Source organism: Muntiacus reevesi, chromosome 21 (assembly GCF_963930625.1).
Source record: "Muntiacus reevesi chromosome 21, mMunRee1.1, whole genome shotgun sequence".
NCBI lineage: Eukaryota > Metazoa > Chordata > Mammalia > Artiodactyla > Cervidae > Muntiacus > Muntiacus reevesi.
This window is the reverse complement of record NC_089269.1, coordinates 6,332,621-6,353,823: the sequence shown is the minus strand read 5'-3', so window position 1 is coordinate 6,353,823 and position 21,203 is coordinate 6,332,621. Positions and strand designations below refer to the sequence as shown.

The 21,203-nt window shown below is 36.9% G+C and overlaps 1 protein-coding gene across 2 annotated transcripts in view; it reads left to right on the top strand.

Annotated features, from left to right (window-relative positions):
- Window positions 1–16,543, top strand: part of ALCAM (activated leukocyte cell adhesion molecule) — a 212,635-nt gene extending 196,092 nt beyond the window's left edge. For both annotated transcript variants that reach the window (XM_065913576.1, XM_065913575.1), the window contains exons 13-15: window positions 1,377–1,415; window positions 1,705–1,822; window positions 16,428–16,543. In XM_065913576.1, coding sequence (XP_065769648.1) covers window positions 1,377–1,415; window positions 1,705–1,822; window positions 16,428–16,515 — 245 coding nt within the window. In that variant the 3' untranslated portion in view covers window positions 16,516–16,543. The remainder of the gene's footprint in view (window positions 1–1,376; window positions 1,416–1,704; window positions 1,823–16,427) is intronic.
- The last annotated feature ends 4,660 nt before the right edge of the window (window positions 16,544–21,203 follow it).

Genomic DNA, 21,203 nt, shown 5'->3' with positions numbered 1-21,203 from the left:
AAAACTGCTATCAGGAATCCAAAAGTTTAGTTTCAAAAATTGATGCATTTGAATATCATATTTGAATCATAGGTTAAAAATCAAACAAATGAAATAATCTCAGAGAAAGTGAAAAAAATCTGTCAATGCTGAAATCAAGGTAATGGATACATACCAATATCTGCTTCTTTATTTAATTTGAAGTTATCTATCATCTTAGATTCTATAATTCTTTATTTTGCTGTGTTAGTCTTAAATCAGGGCTGGCCTAGATTGAGACTCAGATCTGGACAGGATACTAACTGACTCGCCAAACTCTCATTCCTCAGTCAGTTGGAATCCTTTATGTGATTTTAGCAAGATAGAGATATACTGGCTAGGAATTAGCTGAAGCTAGGAGAAAATAATTTTCTAAAGATAATGGTCCTTAACAGAATATGACTGGAACATAAAAGCCTGTTGGATTGACAGGAGAAAAGAACCAAATGAATTTAACTCTAAAATAGGAGCATTGACTTCTCTGAATTCAATTCAGTGAGTATTGATCTGTCCTACCTAAAAGAGAAGTTATCCTTTCTTCCTGAACACAAGTCTCTCTTTTTAATTCTAACCCATTAAATGGTGACTTTATAGACCTTGCAGTGGTTTGATCAACATTTAATACCATCATTTTCAAAGTCAATGAGCACCTCCTAAAATTCCAATATAGTAGGTATGAGGAGGGTCTAGGAATCTGCATTTTAACAATCATCACTGAAAGTTCTGATGCAAGCCATAAATAAAAATATTTATTTAGTCTAATATTAAATGATAATCCACCACAGTGACAATCCCTTAAATGGGCCAAGATCATAGTGCTATTAGTCATTTGGAGGGCTTTTACAAGCATCACATATATTGCACCTTCACCTCTGAGATGTCCCCAGTTTTAACCACCACCCCTACCACTTTGAAAATGTCTCTAAGTGGCAAATCTCTGACACTAGCGTATGAAAATAAATTCTCCTCCACTGAGGCAGGAAAATTGAAGTTGAGAAACACTACACTGTAGATTCCATGCATTGCAACTTGTTTCTCCTAAAAAAAAATCCTATTAAAAGGTGGTAGATAGTGGGAAAGTTAATATGGATTTCAGATTAATACTATAGCTTGTCAGTTGTGAAGTTTTCTATGGTGGATCAATACCTTTGCAGTTTTATCTACTGTCTTTTCTTTAAAACAAGATGAATTTCTTTGTATGGAAGTTCATGCTTTATTAAATGTAAATTTTTCTACCCTCAGCTGTAGAATAGATATTTTATCTTTGAGAATTATTACATCATACTATAATGGTAAAGGTGACTTTCATATATCAACAAATTTTGTTTTTAATTTCATATTAACATTTTTCATTTCAGTAAGTATTCCAGAACACGATGAGGCAGACGAGATAAGTGGTAGGTACTATGCTGCCGGCTCTTCTTCCTTGACTATCTGCTCAAGATTTATGAAGTGACATTGCATAAGTAATTTCCCTAGCTGCCACATTTTGATTTGAGTTAAAATAGCAAATGAGACAAGATAGTAAGAATGCTAAAATTTTAATCCCTTAGAAGCACAAGTTTGCATGTTACTCTTAGTAGTGAGCCTTGGTCATTTTTAATCAGAAATAATAACTAGATTGACTTCTTTTCAGAAATGCTTGGCATTGTCTGTAATTGCATGGGCTTTTCTTCTTTGTTGTAGATGAAAACAAAGAAAAGGTTAATGACCAGGCAAAACTGATTGTGGGAATTGTTGTTGGTCTCCTCCTCGCTGCCCTAGTTGCCGGTGTCGTCTATTGGCTATACATGAAGAAATCAAAGTAAGTCGAAGAAACAAGATCTTCATTGTTCATTGACTTTCACAGGGAGAAAATTCAATGTGTTCATTATGTTTATTTCAGCTGAGGATGTAAATTTCTCTAAGAGGAAGGACATATTTCCCAAAGTCAAGTTGATCATGCTTTGCCTTCAGCTCACCGTGGCTACATTACCAACACTGGGGACATGGCTTGGAGTGATTTCACATGTGTCCCCTTATTTTTCTCAGTCAGTAGTCGAATTGAATTATCTTATTTTTCTCAATGCATAGGTAGATTTTTAAAAAGCACATAGTCTCTAGGAGTCAGCCATTCTGAACTGTTTGACTGAGGTTTGTGGACATTAATTAAAAGTGGTTAGTACATCCCATGGGGACAGCAGGTGTCTTTACAGTGACAGGTCCGGCCAGCAGTGAAATTGTTGGTGAGGTCAAGCCATCTTGCTGTCACTACTCCTCTTAGATTCTAGTTAGGTCACTTTGTTTCATAGGAGGATCTAATTCAGGGAAAAAGTCATCATTATGTTGTGTTGAATTTTTAAAAAAATGATTAAAGTAATAAGATTACTTTAAAAATGACTAAATGGTGTTTAGATTAAAGATTATTAGAATGATACAATGATACATATAGAGTCAACCTCACAAATCATCTAATGATGTTTTATAATGAAAATCCAGTTAACAGTTGTTGTTCAGTCACCAAATTGTGTCCAACTCTTTGGACCACATGGACTGCAGCATGCCAGGCTTCCCTGTCCTTCACTATCTCCTGGAGTTTGCTCAAACTCAGGTCCATTGAGTCAGCAATGCCATTCAACCATCTCATTCTCTGTCGTGCTTCTCCTGCCCTTAATCTTTCCAAGCATCAGGTTCTTTTCCAGTGATTTGGCTCTTTGCATCTGGTGGCCCAGTTGGAGCTTTAGCTTCAGCATCAAATCCTTTCAGTGAATGTTCAGGGTTGATGTCCTTTAGGATTGACCAGTTTAATCTCCTTGCAGTCTAAAGGACTCTCAAGAGTCTTTGCCAACACCACAGTTCAAAAGCATCAATTCTTCAGCTCTCAACCTTCTTTGAGATCCAACTCTACCATCTGTACATGACTATTGGAAAAGCCATAGCTTTGACTATACAGACATTTGTTGGCAAAGTTATGCCTCTGCTTTTTAATATGCTGTGTAGGTTTGTCATAGCTCTGCTTCCAAGGATCCAGTGTCTTTTAACTTCATGGTTGCAGTCACCATCCACAGTGATTTTGGAATCCAAGAAAATAAAATCTGTCACTGTTTCCACTTTTTCCACTTCTATTTGCCACGGCGTGATGGGACCAGATGCCATGATCTTAGTTTTCTGAATGTTGAGTTTTAAGCCAGTCTTTTCACTCCTTTCACCCTTAACAGTGAAAATTCTTAACATACACACGTGCCTAGCACTCCTCAACTCTGACCAACTCTGACCCTAGATTCAGATGCAATTGGTCAGAGATGGGGTTCTTGTATTGCATTTTATAAAAATTCCATTCATGATTCTATGGCATACCCTTGGTTTCAATCATGGGTTTCAAACCCCTATATCTTATAAATGAGGAAACTGAATTTTACAAGGGAATGTGTATAGCTTGTGGCAACTTTGGACTTTATTTTGTATTTTCTTGATGTTTTGATACATCCCCTATCAACAACTCAGGTTGAGTTAACTTAAAATCAAAAGAAAAAACAGACTCAATCAGATCCATGATTCTACTCTTTACAGATACAAATTTCAGTGAAGTATTATTTGAACGGATCTACCATCAAAGGAAGGTAGTAGCTTAGAATTTTTAAACTCACATAATAGGAGCATGAATTGAGTTCTTCCTTGTTCTCACAGTCCGTCTCTGAAGTAGATAATCTTATTACACATATTTCACTTTGGAAAAAAACTAAGGCAGAGAATGGTTATAAGGCTTGCTTAAGATCATACAGTTGTAAGGGACAGAATTATGTTTTATTTAAGGCAGTAGTGTTTTAGAATCTTTGTGTTTAATTCCTGGGTCTTATTTTCTCTCATTACGCCTTGCTTTCTCTCTCTTCAGAGAGGCAGAAACACATTCCTGTTGTATATTGTAGTTGATATGCATGTCCACTCTCACACTAGGGCATAGCCACTGCTAGTCTTGGCACTTCAGCCCTCTGTCTTGAACAGTCCACACTATCACTTGATAACAAATGTGGGTTTTTCCCTCAGTGAACATTTTACCTACAAACTCTTCATTGTTGCTTTGTACCTATGGTTTCTATGGAAAGTGTAGAAGACTGTCTGTACCACGTAGAAGAAAGGAAATGCAGTTTCCCAGAGGCGGTATTTATCTTATTAGAAATTCTCCTTCTATGTGTCTAAGTTTCCTGACTATCAAAATCTTACCCTTCCTTTATAATCTACAATGAGGTGCTCACAAATCTAACAACTTGGCCTCTAAAGTATTTTGGTTTTATTTATTTAGGATTTGTAAAAGTAATTTTTATTTAGGGCACTTCAAAGTAATTTTACTTCTTAAAGAATAAAAGTAAAATTTCTCTGTATCCTGGAATTACACTGAAAAATAAACAGCAGTCTTCTACATTATGATCAAATGAATGTGAAATTCATGGCACTCCCCAGTGTCCTTAATCATTGTACTCTGATTGCCAATATTTCATCATATCCAATTTGTCTTCCTATGAATAGGAAAAAAAAATTGTGTGTGGAGGGCAGGGAGGTTGTTCTGTTTTAAGTTATGTCATTGGATATTACCATATGATAACCCAGAATTAAAATCATGGGTAAATAAATGCTGGACATTTAGCTTCATAGTGTCTTTAGTTTAAGGATTAAGACTGCATGTATTTCTTTTGAAGTACTTCATTTAATTAAGTGCTTATTTTACCATCTGACTTGAACATTTGTCTAAATAACTTTTATTAATTGAAAAGTGCACCAACTTTGCTAGAGTCAATATTATTGGTAGTCAGAATAATAAATTGCAATTTTTACCCCAAGCATCAAAGTGTTTTTATTAAGACTTTGCAGAACTCTTCAGATTTGCTAAGTGCTTCACATTTGTACTCACTCAGTCGTATCCGACTCTTTGTGACTCCATGGGCTGTAGCCTGCCAGCCTCCTCTATCCTTGGGATTTTCCAGGCAAGAATACTGGAGTGTGTGCCATTTCCTTCTCCTAGAAAGTGCTTCACATTCCTGACTAGCTATTCTTTTTACTGCCCTCTGAGATAAGCAAGCATTTCTGCTGTATGAGTTATTGTTAATACTTATGCCCAGAGTAAGTGCAGATTCATAACAAGAGCTTTCATTTTAAGAATTCTTAGATCTGTTTTTGGGTCCACAATACCCCCCTTTTCTTCCTTTTCTTCTAGGTAACCTCACCTTTACAAGTCAATATGAGAGTTTCATATCTATGTTTAGCTTAATTCATCACCATTTTATATGGATATGAGAGAATTTAATAATAAAGATATGGTTCAGACTTTTTTCTCAAATACCTAAAGAAATATGCCCTTGTGATTACCCTCCTGTGAAATGATACCATCAACAATCTTAGTAAGTCACCCATTATTGCAAACAACTTGTAGCAACAATTATATTAGTTCTTTGAGTTGGCAATTTAACGTCAGTGGAGAGAGAAATGAGAAAAACAAGCTTTTATGCCCAAGTAGAATTTGAGTACAGCATACCTAGTGACTACTCAAAAGACAGGAACTCGCCATTCCATTCATATGAGATACAAATTTTTATATCTATTTTAAATATGGAAAACTGCAGCAGAAAATGCTTAGCAGTTGTGCGTGACATTGTGATATGGTATGTTCATTGTAGAATAAGGATTCGTGCTTCCTCTACTGTTTTGATTCATATAACTTCTCACTGGAAATTTTTTTTTTTAATTTGAGATATTTTGATAGTGAGAATGGATGACTCATCATTTCCTATGCATGTAGGGTATTAACTGTCATTTCCAGGCAAAAGGTATTAACTGACTAAACCCAGTTCATATCTAGTTGTTTAACGGGTGAAAGAAGTGAAAATATTAGTCATTCAGTCATGTCCAACTCTTTGCAACCCCATGAACTGTAGCCCACCAGGCTGCTTTGTCCATGGACTTCTCCAGGCTAGAATACTGGAGTGGGTAGTCATTCCCTTCTCAAAGGGATCTTCCTGACCCAGGGATTGAACTCCAGTCTCCTGCATTGCAGGCAGATTCTTTACCATCTGAGTCATGCTTAATAGGAAACATGGAAACATAAAGACCTAGACCTAGAATTCAATGACTTTTAAAAGTATTTACTCCATTTCACTCCATCATATTCTCTGAACATTGTTTTTATATCTGGAGGAAGTTAAATGTTACTTTTTGAGTTCTAATTTCTCTCCTGCATTTTTTATAGTACAAGAACTACTGAAAAATTGAAAGAGTCAGAGATAAAGGAAAAAATGTAAGGCAGCATGATGTAGCCACAAGCTTATTCAGAAGTGTATTAAAACCATAATTTCCTGATTGGTTGCATTTAAGAGACCCCTGGCCACCATATTTCTTATCACTAAACTAAAAGTAAGCATCAACCAGACATTTATAATGTCAAAATACATGTTGTGTGAATCTTGGAAATTTACCAAGAGATTTATCTTTTGCAGCTGTGGAACACATGACTATTTTCATGAAGTTTTTGTACAATATGAGGACAATATGGAAGTCTAAAAATCACAAATATCATTTGTCAGCTCTGCCTTATATAATGCTTTACTATTCTGCTACTGTCTTAGGGAAAAAAACAGACGGCCCTAAATTTGGCAAAAGACTAAAGACTAGTTGCTGCTGCTAAGTCACTTCAGTCGTGTCCGACTCTGTGCGACCCCATAGACAGCAGCCCACCGGGCTCCCCTGTCCCTGGGATTCTCCAGGCAAGAACACTGGACTGGGTTGCCATTTCCTTCTCCAGTGCATGAAAGTGAAAAGTGAAACTGAAGTCACTCAGCCGTGTCCGACTCTTAGCGACCCCATGGACTATAGCCTACCAGGCTCCTCCATCCATGGGATTTTCCAGGCAAGAGTACTGGAGTGGGGTGCCATTGCCTTTTCCGAAAGAAGACTAGTATTTAACCGCAAAACTTTAAGAAATATGGTTATATTAAACCTTTCTAGAACTCTTCTCATTGGTATCTCTTAGTATATGGAAGAGGATCTTGCAAGAAACTTAATTTTAACTGAATTCTATTTTCAATCAATATTCTGTCTAAAATCAATGTTCCCATAAGGAAAGATTGACTCCCTGCTGAATGACTTGAAAATACAGGGCTGAAGGACCATTTATGGCACATTTTGAGTGAATTTCCTAGTGTATTACTACATAACTGAAATCCTCAAAATTTAATGAGGTAAGTTTGCTTAAACATATTTCATAGTATCTAAGGCTCAGTGAATATTACCTACCCAAGTTAGCACATGCAGTATCTTATTTCGTATCCCATATAAACTTTCAAATATATTTTGCTGCCTCACAAGGCTGTCTTTGGAATTAAAACCTCATCTCTGACTTTAATTGCCTGCTGGCATTTTATGTAGTGCTATGGGTGGAAGGATGTACTTTCAAGTGCAGAGCTGACGTGGCCTCTTGCCTTACATTAGACATTAAGCTAGTCCAAGTTTTGGTTTCTTTTTCCTTCGCTGCGCCATAACCTGGCAGGCAGCCAAAAGAGGAAGAAAAGACAATGCCACATTATTCTATCAAAGCATAAATAATAGAAGAGACTAAAGAGGAAATAAGATAATGTGGGAATGCTGGAGTCCCCATTCAGTCAGTCACAAGGTCAGGACCACTCAAAAGGGCAGAACTGTCCATGGCCCTGCTCTCTCCGACTGCATGTGAACTGAAACCTTTCCAGCGGAAGGAGATAGAACCAAATTTTCCGTTTTTATCTCTCTCTGTGTGCTTAGTCACTCAATCCTGTCTGTCTCTTTGCGACCCCGTGGACTGTAGCCCACCAGGCTCCTCTGTCCATGGGATTCTCCAGGCAAGAATACTGGAGTCGATTGCCATTTCCTTCTCCAGGGGATCTTCCCCACCCAGGGATCAAACCTGCGTCTCCTGTATTGGGAGGTGAATTCTTTGCCACTGAGCCCCAGGGAAGCCTGTCTATATATATTGCATTTCACTTAATTTCTTTCATCTCATGTGTTTTTTTAAAATCATTGTTTCAAAGGTGAAAGGAAGCCCTATTCCTCAAGTTCCTGCCTCTGCCCATACCGTTACCACATGACCCACCTAAAGGAAGCGCCTGAACCACCCACCCAAAGGAAATGCTTTGAACCATGACGCTGAATACATGCCAGTGGCGTCCTGCTTTCATGTCTACTCAGTGTTGTTATCTTTATTTTGATCCACTGATCCACTAACGTGATGGTGGCTCCCATATTTGCTGTTGCCCAAATGAAAGGCTCTCTTCTATTTTTCACTGAGGATATTAGTGTTAGGATATAATTTAGTGTTATATTAGGATATGTTAGGATATATGTTAGTTAGATATCCAAACTATATGTTAGTTAGGATATATATTAGTGTTAGGATATAATATATTAGGATATACTGTTTTGGTGGAGAGTTTCTTTGGAGAATCATTTGAAAAAATGCTAAGAATATCAAATCAAAACTTTTAAGAAGTCCAACTATCCATTTTTCTTTCTTTCCTTCAAACCCAGAAATTGCTGACGAATGTCCTTCTGAGATGTGGGGCTTAGAGTCCTCCTCTCCTAACTCTTTATTAAGGTTAGCCCAGGGGGAAGCTTACTTTGCTGAGAGCTGTGACCAAAGAATAAAGAAAAATAACTATTCTCATGGTTATGACCCTGATTACCTGCACAGGTATCAATGGCCGGTTTGCTGAGAGTGGCAATTCCACACTGCCAGGGTCCCAGTCTTAAATACCTGTGGTCCTGGTGCCCTTCTGTGCTGTGTTCCAGGCATGCTATAAAGTGGAAATCATAGAAAATGCCCTTTTAAACTGGGAAGTATTAATAATTCCTCGTGTTGCCTCTCAGCTTTCAAATTTGTTATACATATGCCTACATTTGGAAAACCTAAAGTCCTATGAACTCTTTCATGTATGAATTATTATACATGGCTATTATTTTTATTTTCCAAATGTGCAACTCTGTTAGAGCACTTTATGTATCCTTTCCAATGACACCACATTCCAAGATTATGATATATTGGCTATGTCTGCCATTCCTACCCCCTTCGCTTTTCCTACGTCCTTTATCCCCTTTTAAATTTATGTTAGTTGAGCTATAGTTGATGTATAACATTGAATAAATTTAAAGTGTACCTCGTGTTGATTTGATACCTTTATATACTGCAATATGATTTCCAATGTAGCATTAGTAGCATCTCTATCCCATCTCTTAGTAACTCTAAAGCAAAGGCACACTTAGATCTGGAAACAAATTTATAGTATTGGGGAAAATCTCACAAAAAAGTTAAAGAATCTTCTAAAATGTTACTTAAAAGCAACTTGAATGCTTAGCAGCACTGCACTCACAGAAACAACCCAGAAGAGTGGTTGAGAGCGAGGACTGAATCTTCGGCCACTCGGTAGCTGTGTGACTGGGCAACAATCCAGGACTCACTGTTGTTTTGTGAGTCCTTGTCACTTCCTGGGGACTTTCACATACACTCTACATTTTTCCTCACACCAGCTCCCCCATTTACAGAAGGGCAAACACCCTCAGAGGAGGGACTTGTCTAAAGACTCGCAGCTCAGACTTGGCACATGAGGATGAGAACCCAGGTTTACTAACCCCAGGGTTAAGACTCTTCTCTCCACTTTACTGATTAGAGGGCCAACTCCAGAGCTTCTTCCAATATTAATTTGCTATTCTATTATTTAAATTTCATCTCATTTAAAAATTATAAAAAAGCTTACTGATGCATAACTCTTCAGACTGTAATAATTTGTATTTTAACCAAAATGCTCATTCTTTTAAATGCCTTAACCTCCTTCCTTAAATCAATCAACTTAGAAAAATATATTGACTGAAAATATTGCTCAAAAGAATGGTTTAAATAAATTTTTGTTCTCTTCCAGTAGTAGATGGATTTCTAACCTGTGTAATGCTTTCACACCTCTAAAATTTCCACAAATTAAAAAAGACACATCCATAAAATTATATTTATTTTTTACCACATCAGTCTCAAAACAGCCCAAAAGTAATCAAAGTTCTAGAGTTTTTTCCCAGTTAGAGAGAGCAGACTCTCAGTAACAAAAATGGAGAAATTCATAAAAACGTCAAGTAAATCTTACATACATGCACTCAGTGAACACCTCCATCTCCCAACAGCAACACTATTTTATTCCTATTTAATACATTTCACGGTGGTTAACACTTAGCATATTTGTATAACTGTGTAACTTGGCCCATAGATACTGGAGCCAGACTACTGGAGTTTGAATCCTGGCTTTGCTGTCTGCTAGCTGTGTAACCACAAGCAAGTTTATTAGTGTACTTCAATGTAAAACAGAGGTATCCTAAAGCTAAAATAATTTAATATCTATGAAGCATTTAGAACAGCTCCTGGGGCACACTGAGACATAATATGAGTTTTAGCAGTTATTTTTTTTGGATAGTGAGATTAAGAAAAGACAGGAAAATTTTTTCTCTTTTAATTTTAAAAATAATAAGTTTGAAGTTGCTCAACTCTTCTTCTACAAACATATTCTACAAATATGTTTCATGTTACCCTTAACAAACTCTTTTTCATAATGCTAAACTGTAAGCAGTGATTCTTAGCCTGATTTTACCTGACCAATATGCTGAAAAATATTGTGATTTGCCCTGAAAACCACAACTTCCTTAGAATTCTAGTCACTCCCTTCCTCTCGAGACCCCCTTCTTTTGATAGAATTTTTTGAAATCACAGAAATTACCCTTCATTCCTACACAAATACTAAATCCACCTAGAAGTTGAGTAGAATTGGAAATGGGAATGGTATCCAGGTTCTTATTGTACTTTTTGCCTGATTCTTGCAATTCTTGGCCATAAGGATAATGCTTTAGTTTTTCTCTATATAATACTTTTATACTAAGGTGTAATTTGCTTACATTAAATATGCAATTCAATACGTTTTGATAAATGTATACATCATTGTAGCCATTACTCCAAACATGATATAGAGCACCCCATCACCCCTTTGGATTTCCTTCCTGTCCAGCCCTGTTATCCTTTTTCCCTTAGGCAGTCACTATGCTGATTGCTATCAAAAGTATTCTATTTTACCTATCTGTGAAAAAGCAGCTGGGGCTGTATTGACTTTATATTGTTGTTTTTCAGTCACTGAGTTGTGTTTGACTCTTTGAGACCCCGTGGACTACAGCATGCCAGGCTTTCTTGTCCTTCGCTATCTCCCAGAGTTTGCTCAAACTCATATCCATTGTGTTGATGATGCCATCCAAACATCTCATCCTCTGTTGTCCCCTTCTCCTCCTGCTATCCATCTTTCTCAGAATAACATTTTTGTCCAATAAATTGGCTCTTTGCATGAGGTGGCCCAAGTATTGGAGCCTCAGCTTGAGCATCAGTCCTTGCAGTGAATATTCAGTGTTGATTTCCTTTAGGATGGACTGGTTGATCTCCTTGCAGTTCAAGGGACTCTCAAGAGCCTTCTCCAACACCACAGTTTGAAAGCATCAATTCTTTGGCCCTCAGCCTTCTTAATAGTCCAACTCTCACTTGCATATATGACTACTGGAAAACCATAGCTTTGACGATAATGCAACTTTGGCGGCAAAGTGACTTCTCTGCTTTTTAATACACTATCTAGGTTTGTATAGTTTTCCTTCAAGGAGCAAGCGTCTTAATTTCATGGCTGCAGTCACTGTCTGCAGTGATTTTGGAGCCCCCCAAAAGAAAATCTGTCAATGCCTCCACTTCTTTCCCATCTATTTGCCATGCAGTGATGGGACCACGTGCCATGATCTTAATTTTTTGAATATTGAGTTTTAAGCCAGCTTTTTCACTCTCATTTTCACCCTTGTCAAGAGGCTCTTTAGTTTAGACTCGATATTGGTGAACACTAATATCATAAGGAACAGTAAAAGGAAATACATATGACGTGTAATAAGGCCAGTTCGTTCAATTCAGTAAAAGAAATATCTTTTGGGTGCCTACCTTATTCAGACAAGAAGGTATAAATAAAACATGGTCCTTACTATCAAGGAGTTTACATTCAAGTCAAGGATACTAAAGAGATTGACCACATTTGAAATGTCACAGGACAGATGCGTGGAGAACGGGGTGGAGACTCTGATGGGAAGAGCTGAATCTCTCTATGTTTAAGGTCTGGAGAAAACGAGACATTTCAGAACCTCAATCAGAAGCTTGAGAGGGCCATGACTTAGGGGTAGGGACAAACTAGATGTAGACTGAATCTTACTAAAACTGCAACTGAGCTTCAACCTAGCTCAAACCCTGACCCAATTGAAGTCATCCTATCTACTCACCTTTCTGTTTAACAAAGTAAAGGGAGGATCTTATGTAATGGAAAATAACATTGTATATAGTCTCTTCTGTTATTTTGTATATGGTGTCATGCAAAATAAAAAGGACTAGATATACAAAGAGTCAAGAAAATAAAATCAGTAATCAAGAGGAAAAGCAGACAAGCAGATCTGTGCATTATTTGGGTATTGTAGTTAACAGACAAGGATATTAATAAAACTATAAATAATATATTGAAAGTGAAAGAAAAGATGGCCAAAGGAGATGGAGTCAAAAATTGAAATGTACTTCAACATATTTTTTTAAATATAATATTAAATATGATATAATTCTCCTGTATTGCAGTCAGACTCTTTACCATCTGAGGCACTGTCTAAGCCACCATATTCAGTTCAGTTCAGTTCAGTCGCTCAGTCGTGTCTGACTCTTTGCAACCCTGTGAACCGCAGCGCACCAGGCCTCCCTGTCCATCACTAACTCCCAGAGTACACCCAAACCCATGTCCATTGAGTCGGTGATGCCATCCAACCATCTCATCCTCTGTCATCCCCTTCTCCTCCTGCCCTTAATCTTTCCCAGCATCAGGGTCTTTTTAAATGAGTCAGCTCTCCACATCAGGTGGCCAAAGTACTGGAGTTTCAGCTTCAACATCAATCCCTCCAATGAACACCCAGGACTGATCTCCTTTAGGATGGACCGGTTGAATCTCCTCAAAGTCCAAGGGACTCTCAAGAGTCTTTTCCAACACCACAGTTCAATTCTTCGGCACTCAGCTTTCTTTATAGTCCAACTCTCACATTCATACATGACTACTGGAAAAACCATAGCCTTGACCTTTGTTGGCAAAGTAATGTCTCTGCTTTTTAATATACTGTCTAGGTTGGTGATAACCTTCCTTCCAAGGAGGAAGTGTCTTTTAATTTCATGGCTGCAGTCACCATCCACAGTGATTTTGAAGCCCAGAAAAATAGTCAGTCACTGTTTCCACTGTTTCCCCATCTATTTCCCATGAAGTGATGCGACCAGATGCCATGATCTTAGTTTTCTGAATGTTGAGCTTTAAGCCAACTTTTTTACTCTGCTCTTTCACTTTCACCAGGAGGCTCTTTAGTTCTTCACTTTCTGCCATAAGGGTTGTGTCATCTGCATATCTGAGGTTATTGATAGTTCTCCCAGGGATCTTGATTCCAGCTTGGGCTTCCTCCAGCCCAGCATTTCTCATATAATATTAAAATATATATTAAGATAGGTCTGAAAATATATTAAAATAGGTTAGGATTAGGGTTTCGGTTATTAAAAATAGGTCTCTGGTGGATAAATTTAGAAGTAGTTTGGCCACAGCAGAACACAAGAGAAGCAAACTAGAATACAGATCAATAGAATACATAGAGGTCAAGGCACAGAGGGGAAAAGAATAGATAGGATGTTTAAGAGAATAAGAGACATGTGGGACACACGTAAAGGTCTAACTTATGTATCAACATAAGTGAAATCCCAGAAAGAATAAAGAGCAACAATGTCCATCATCAATGAAATAAATCAGCCTGGTAACAAGCTATACAGTAATGAGAACAAACAACCTATAACTACATGCAACATTATATATGAATATCACAAACATGCAGTTGAGCTTAAATAAAAGGCAGATAGAAATGAATACATATGGTACGGTTCCATTTATAATGAATTATAAAAACAGATGAAACCATTCTGTGAGAAGTCTGGGTTGTGATAACCTTTGGGGAGGTCAGTGACCGGAAGGGAGTATAATGAGGGACTTCTGCCTCTGAAGTCGCCCTGTTTCTTGAGCTAGTTGACCGTTACCAGTTACATTTGTGCATCCACGTTTGAAAATTCTTTGTACACTTTTGATGGTGACTTTATCTTCTATGGACGTTATTGAGGTTGCATGTGTGTATGCTCAGTTGCTCAGTCACATCCAACTCTATGGGACCCTGTGGATTGTAGCTCGCCAGGCTCCTCCGTCCATGGGATTTTCCAGGCAAGAATACTAGAGTAGGTTGCCACTTCCTCCTCCAAGGGATCTTCTGACACAGGGATCAAACCCACATCTCCTGGGTCTCCTGCATTGGCAAGTGAATTCTTTACCACTTCAGTTCAGTCCAGTTCAGTTTCTCAGGCATGTCAGAGTCTTTGAGACCCCATGGACTGCAGCACGCCAGGCCTCCCTGTTCATCACCACTTCACCTGGAAAACTCCATTATTGAGGTTACTAAGATTTTATTTGTTACTAGTTAAGTAACTAATTAAGCTTCCCAGTTGGTTCAATGGTAAAGAATCCACCTGCCAATGCAGGAGATACAGGTTCGATCCCTTGGTCAGGAAGATCCCATGGAGGAGGAAGTGGCAACCCACTCCAGTATGCCTGCTGGGAAAACCCTATAGACAAGAAGCCTGGTCAGATATAGTTCGTGGGGTTGCAGAGAGTCAGATGTGGCTGCACACACATACACACAAAGCAATTAATTAGAAAAAGAGAGTAGAACTCAAAAAATCTGTGTTATGCATATAATTATATATATATACATACCATCTACATTATATATATGTATATATATAAGGGTATATATACCTTTATATTATATATGTAAATTCATATGTAAATTCCTATCTATCCTGTCACATATTATAGGACTCAGTCATGTTGGCAAGATTTAAGACTGTAGTTTAAGGTAAATTAAAAATTTTTTAATCACAAATTAAATTTAGACTAAATATAATGAATGTTCCAGTGTGAATGAGCTGTATGTCTTTATCTCACTTGGACGTAAAGCATACACTCTTAAACAGTATTAACACTATTAAGCTGTGATTCTTAGCAAATGAATTACAGCATTCTATTTAAAACATAGCAATACTTTTAGGGAAAAATGACATTGTCTATCCCAGCTTCCTTAATCAAGAAACACATGTGGTGTTATATAGTTTTTTAAAAGTGTAAGTATTACTAGGAATCACTGACTCAATAGACATGAGTTTGAGCAGACTCTGGGAGATAGTGAAGGACAGGGAAGCCTGGCATTCTGCAGTCCATGGGATTGCAAAGAGTTAGACATGACTTAGCAACTTAACAACAACAATTGCTAGGAATTATATAGCAATAATAATTTGAAGTACCATCACTGAGGTTTCCCTGATGACTTCTATTTCTCTTAGCATATATTTAATGCAACCCCAGGTCCAAGGTAGTTTCAGTGGAATGTGTTCTATTACCAGTCAAGGCTCACAGATGTGGAATTGTTCATCCTAAGAGCATATGTGTATTTGATGTAAAACATGTGCTTTTCAAAGATACATTAATGTGAACTCTAAAATTAAAAATGCCGTTCAGTTTCTAAATCATGTCTGACTCCGCAACCCCATGGTCTGCATGGGACAGGCTTCCCTGTCCTTCACCAACTCCCAGAGCTTGCCTAAACTTATGTCCATTGAGTCAATGATGCCATCCAACCATCTCATCCTCTGTCGTCCCCTTCTCCTCCTGCCTTCAATATCTCGCAGCATCAGGATCTTTTCCAATCAGTCGGCTCTTCACATCAGGTGGTCAAAGTATTGGAGCTTCAACTTCAGCCTCAGTCCTTCCAATTAATATTCAGGACTGATTTCCTTTAGGATTGACTTGTTTGATCTTCTTACAGTCCAAGGGACTCTCAAGAATCTTCTCCAAACACCACAGTTTGAAAGCATCAGTTCTTTGGCGCTCAGCCTTTATGGTCCGACTCTCACATCCATACATGACTACTAGAAAAACCATAGTTTTGACTACATGAACCTCTGTCAGCAAAGTAATGTCTCTGCTTTTTAATATGCTGTCTAGGTTTGTCATAGCTTTTCCTTCAAGGAGCTAGCATCTTTTAATTTCATGCTGCAGTCACCTCCACGGTGATTTTGGAGCCCAAGAAAATTAAGTCTGCCACTGTTTCCATTATTTCCCCATCTATTTGTTATGAAGTGATGGGACTGAATGCTGTGATCTTTGTTTTTTGAATGTTGAGTTTTAAACCAGCTTTTAAGAAACGTTAAATATGTTTGTCAGTGTGATAATGTGTATTTAATTCTCTTGTAGGACTGCATCAAAACATGTAAACAAGGACCTTGGTAATATGGAAGAAAACAAAAAGTTAGAAGAAAACAGTCACAAAACAGAAGCCTAAGAGAGAAACTGTTCCACTTGTTGTCCAGGTGGGTAGGCTGTGTGAGGTTTACAAAGATCATTCCCAGGAAAATATGAAACATTCTAGCGATGAAAGGGAAGGCCTTGACATTAACATGCATTATAATTGCAGCTTTAAAAACAGGAAGAGATTTTTTCCAAAGAAAACTTTGGTTATCAGAAAGGTATTCTCAGAAGAATGGAATCTCAGTGGACTCCCCATCCTCAAGAAAATCATTATCCTCAGGATAATTGAACTCAATTTAGAGATTTTAACATTCAGTGAGCATTTTCAGTCTAATGCCAAAAATTTTGCTGAGTGCAAAAAGCTTAATTTTATAAGTTGATGTTTTGGTTAGGTAAGAGCCATTCTCATATTTTACTTTAAAAATCAATTATGAGAATAATTTTAAGATATAATTTTAATCCAAGGATTTAATATACTTAGAAGTGTCAATGCATTTATGCAGCCATTTCTGAAATCATTCTAATGAAAAGACTAACAAATTTGTATGTGTGTACACACAACTTTTCCAAATAGTGTATGTGTTATATGTGTGTATCTATACATGCATATATATGTGTGTAAAAGGCACATATTGATATTTTAAATATATATATATATTGCATATATCTATATAAAATTGCTATATGAGTATACTTTTAAAGACAGTCTCCAAGAGGTATGTTTCCATGGTATCGCCTCTTTCAATTTGAACATTTTATTTTTATTTATGCTCTCTCAAGCCAGTCCAACAGAGAAGTCATTTTGACAAATTATTTTTTATGTCCTTGAGGATAGGTGTTACCGTACTTTATTCATATATGTAAAAGTCCCCAACAGCCACAGTGAAATTTGGTTGATTGTAAGTAAACCACAAGTTTAAATAGTTTGAGTAGGTCACCTAAGTTTATCCCATAAAGGAGATGAGAACAAGGGAAGGAATCGAAATTAGAAGGATGCACACAGGAAAGAAAAATAAAATGACTGAAATAAGACATTTTTAAAATCTTAAAACCAGAATTTCAAAATGATAGGGTGAAAGGAGTAAAAACTAAATTCGTTCCCCATCCTGCCTCCCATTGGAGGCCAAGCATGCAGCATTCCCACCTGATTTTTATTTCTGCTTCTCTAGGATTCATTCCTCAATCCTTTATAAACATAGAGTTTGCCTTCTGTTTTCTTCAAAATCAGATAGAGTAAATTCTCAAAGGAAAATTGAGCTTGAATACAAAGTCTATAAAATGGGGTGTGATCTGAAGGAATAAATGAGATTTTTAACCTGAAGAGAAACAGAATGAAATATTTTCTTGGAAAACCTTATAATTTTCATAAGAATTAAGCAAGTTTCCCCAAAATAAAGACTTGTAACAATTCAAAAAAAAAAATTATTAGTTGAAGAGCTGCAACAATAACTGGGATTACAGCTAGGTTCAGGGATGACGGAGTTTTATAAAAAGTTCTTGCAAAGTATCACATTTAGTATAAAGCATATACTGACTGTGAAAAGTGATTGCTATGGTAACTTATCTGAATTATATGGGTTTCTTTTTATAATTTCAGAAAAAAAAACTATATAGAACAATTGAAGCATGAACGTGGATTGTATTTAAGACATATACAAAGACACTGACAGCAATTCATGGTTCAAGTATTAAGCAGTTCATTCTACCAAGCTGTCATGGGATATCAGAGAATTATCTCAAGTAAAACAATGAAATGAAATTACAAATAATAACAAGTTTTGGCAGCCATGATGATAGGTCATATATTGTGTTGGTTTGATTTTTTTTCTGTAAATGTCTGCACTGAGAATTTCTTTTTGGTTTGCCTTTTATGTAAATTTTTTACGTAGCTATTTTTATACACTGTAAGCTTTGTTCTGGGAGTTGCTGTTAATCTGATGTATAATGTGATGTTTTTATTTCAATTGTTTATATGAATAATCTGAGCAGGTACCTTTCTGATTCTGATTGCTATCAGCAATGCCCCCAAACTTTCTCACAAGCACCTAAATCCCAAAGGTGGAAGCTTGTGAAGATTGACGACATTGCCCTAATCAAACACTGATTTTTATCACTGTGGAGGAGTCAGAGAGTCAGGTTGGTAAGCACCGGATGAACTATTTCTGTGAATGTGCCGCCAGCTGACTCTCAGAAGCAGTCACACACGCATATGGACACACACATAATAGCAAATAGTACTCCCAAACTGACGCTTTTTCCTGTTCTGAAAAAAACATCACACAGAACTTGGGTAGCATTTACCTTTAGAGACAACTGCTAGTAAATTATTTTCTGTCAAAAATAAAAAAAAAAAAAAAAAAAAACAAGCCAATGTATGAGGGACAGTTTGGAAAACTCATGGCTAACATTCCCATTTTCATAGGTTACAATGTAAATCACTGGAACTGAAAATTGGAGTTAAATCCTTTGGGTTATCCACTGCCTTAAAATTATACCTATTTCCTTTTAAAAAAAAAAGATATCAGTCAGAATTGGAGATTTTTTAACGGTGATCATTATCAAAGCTGTGTTATTTTCCACAGAATATAGAATATATATTTTTTTCGTGTGTGTTTTTGTTAACTACGCTACAGATATTGAATGCACCTTGAGATCATTTAGTGTTTTTAACTGGTACATAATTTATCAAACAGTATGTTAAAGTGTAATAATAAAATGTCTATGTATCTTTAGTTACATTCAAATTTGTAACTTTATAAACATGTTTTATGCTGGAGGAGCTCTATAGGGTGGTAGTGTTAAATGAAAACTTTTTGAGGTAGACTGGATATTTGCCAATAGCTACTTGTGACAAGACTTTTAAACTTTGCTCTTTCAAGCAGAAGCCTGGTTTCTGGGAGAACATGGCATGGCCATTTTTGTCCCAGGAGTTACATAACTTTATCGGAAAAAAAAATGAACATCAGATTTCCAGGTATAGAACTGTGTTCTTTGGGAGGAAAGGAAAACTGGTGTTTGCTTTTTAGATTGATGGAATAATTAATTAGGAAGACAATGAAAAATAAATTGAAGATTAAAGCCAGAAGATTAGGAATAAATACTTTGCCACTTTTGCATTATTTAGAAATACACATTGTTGTACATTTGTAAACTGTTTGCTGTCTGAGCAATAGTGACTCAGTTTAATAAAAGCTTCCTATAGTGTATTGGTATGAATTAAATACATAAAATATTCTATTAGACTCAATGTTGTATAAAATATGATGGGAAAAAAGAAAATATGTTATTTTTGCCTCTAAACTTTGATTTATTGAAGTTTTATTTGGCAGGAAAAAAATTGAATCTTGGTCAATATTTAAACCAAAGTGAAAGGGGAAAAACCAAAGTTATTTGTTCTGCATGGCTATGCCATTCTGTTATCTCTGTAAATACTGTGATTTCTTTTTTTCTTTTATCTTAGAATTTTGTTAAAAAAATTCTAAAAATTTTAAACACCTCCTTTCCATGATAAATCATGAACACTAAAATTAAGTTACTTTCATATAAATATTTTTTTCTTTTGGTGTGAGAGATCAAAGTTTCAAAGTTTAACTCCTGAGATATATTTGCAGAAAGAAGCAATGTGACAATAGAAAGAGAGTTTTATACTACAATTACTCCTTGGCTTCTGTGGTTAAGTCTGAAAACAGCTGTCAGAACCTAGAGAGCAGAACATGGGAAACTCTGAGCTATGGACTGAAAGCAGAAAGTTTGCCAGGGGGAAGAAAGAGACAACATTGTTATCAGTGGATCAGCGCCTGGATAAAAAGGAAAGCTTGGGTGTGTGCCGACAGCCGTCAGCACGGCAAGACTGGGAAGGAAGATGATACACCAATTCTCAACTTTGAGGTTCCATCTTTCCAGCTTAACTCTTTGACAGCAGGAGACAGGTTTTGCCAGTTCAAGGTTCACTCCCTATCTGTGATTACAGGAATTGTATGTGGAAATGGATTAACATACCCATCAATACCTAAAATAATAAAACTGAAATATGTCTTCAAGTCTCTCACAGCTGGTCTGACTCTTGTCTAAGCTAGGATGTCGATGCATAGAAAGTAGTTGTCTTTATTATAGAGTGGAAAACTCATTGTGAGTCCCCATCTCCCTGGAGAGGTAATGCAGCAAAATAAAATTGTCTCTGCCCTCCAATTGTGTCAGGTGGGTCACTTCAGCTGGTCCTCGATTTCACAAGTGGTGACTTCTATAATGCGTGTCTCCATTTTCAACCATGGGATGATGCTTACTGTGGGTGTCCCATGTCACTGTCCTCGGAACTGAATTAAGAGGACCCTTGCCGGTTTCTTCACTTCCTAACACTCCATTCAGCATACTATTTGACATTACCTAGGAATGAACCTAGAAATGCCTCCCCCCTCAAAATAAGGTAAAGCCAGCTATATGTGTCAGAGGAAGTTCAGTTCATTTCAGTCACTCAGTCATGTCCCACTCTGTGACTCCATGGACTGCAGCTTGCCAGAGAAGTAATTAACACTTATTGAGCCCATACTGTGAGCTCTGCCCATCTATATATTATCTTATTTAATCCTTAACAGTTATAAGTAGTATTAAATATCCCCCATTTAACAGAAGAAAACCAAGGTTTAGAAAGATACTATAACTCCTGAGTACATTTAGCTTCTAAGTAGGTAAGTCAGGTATCAAACCAGATCTGATCTAAAGGCT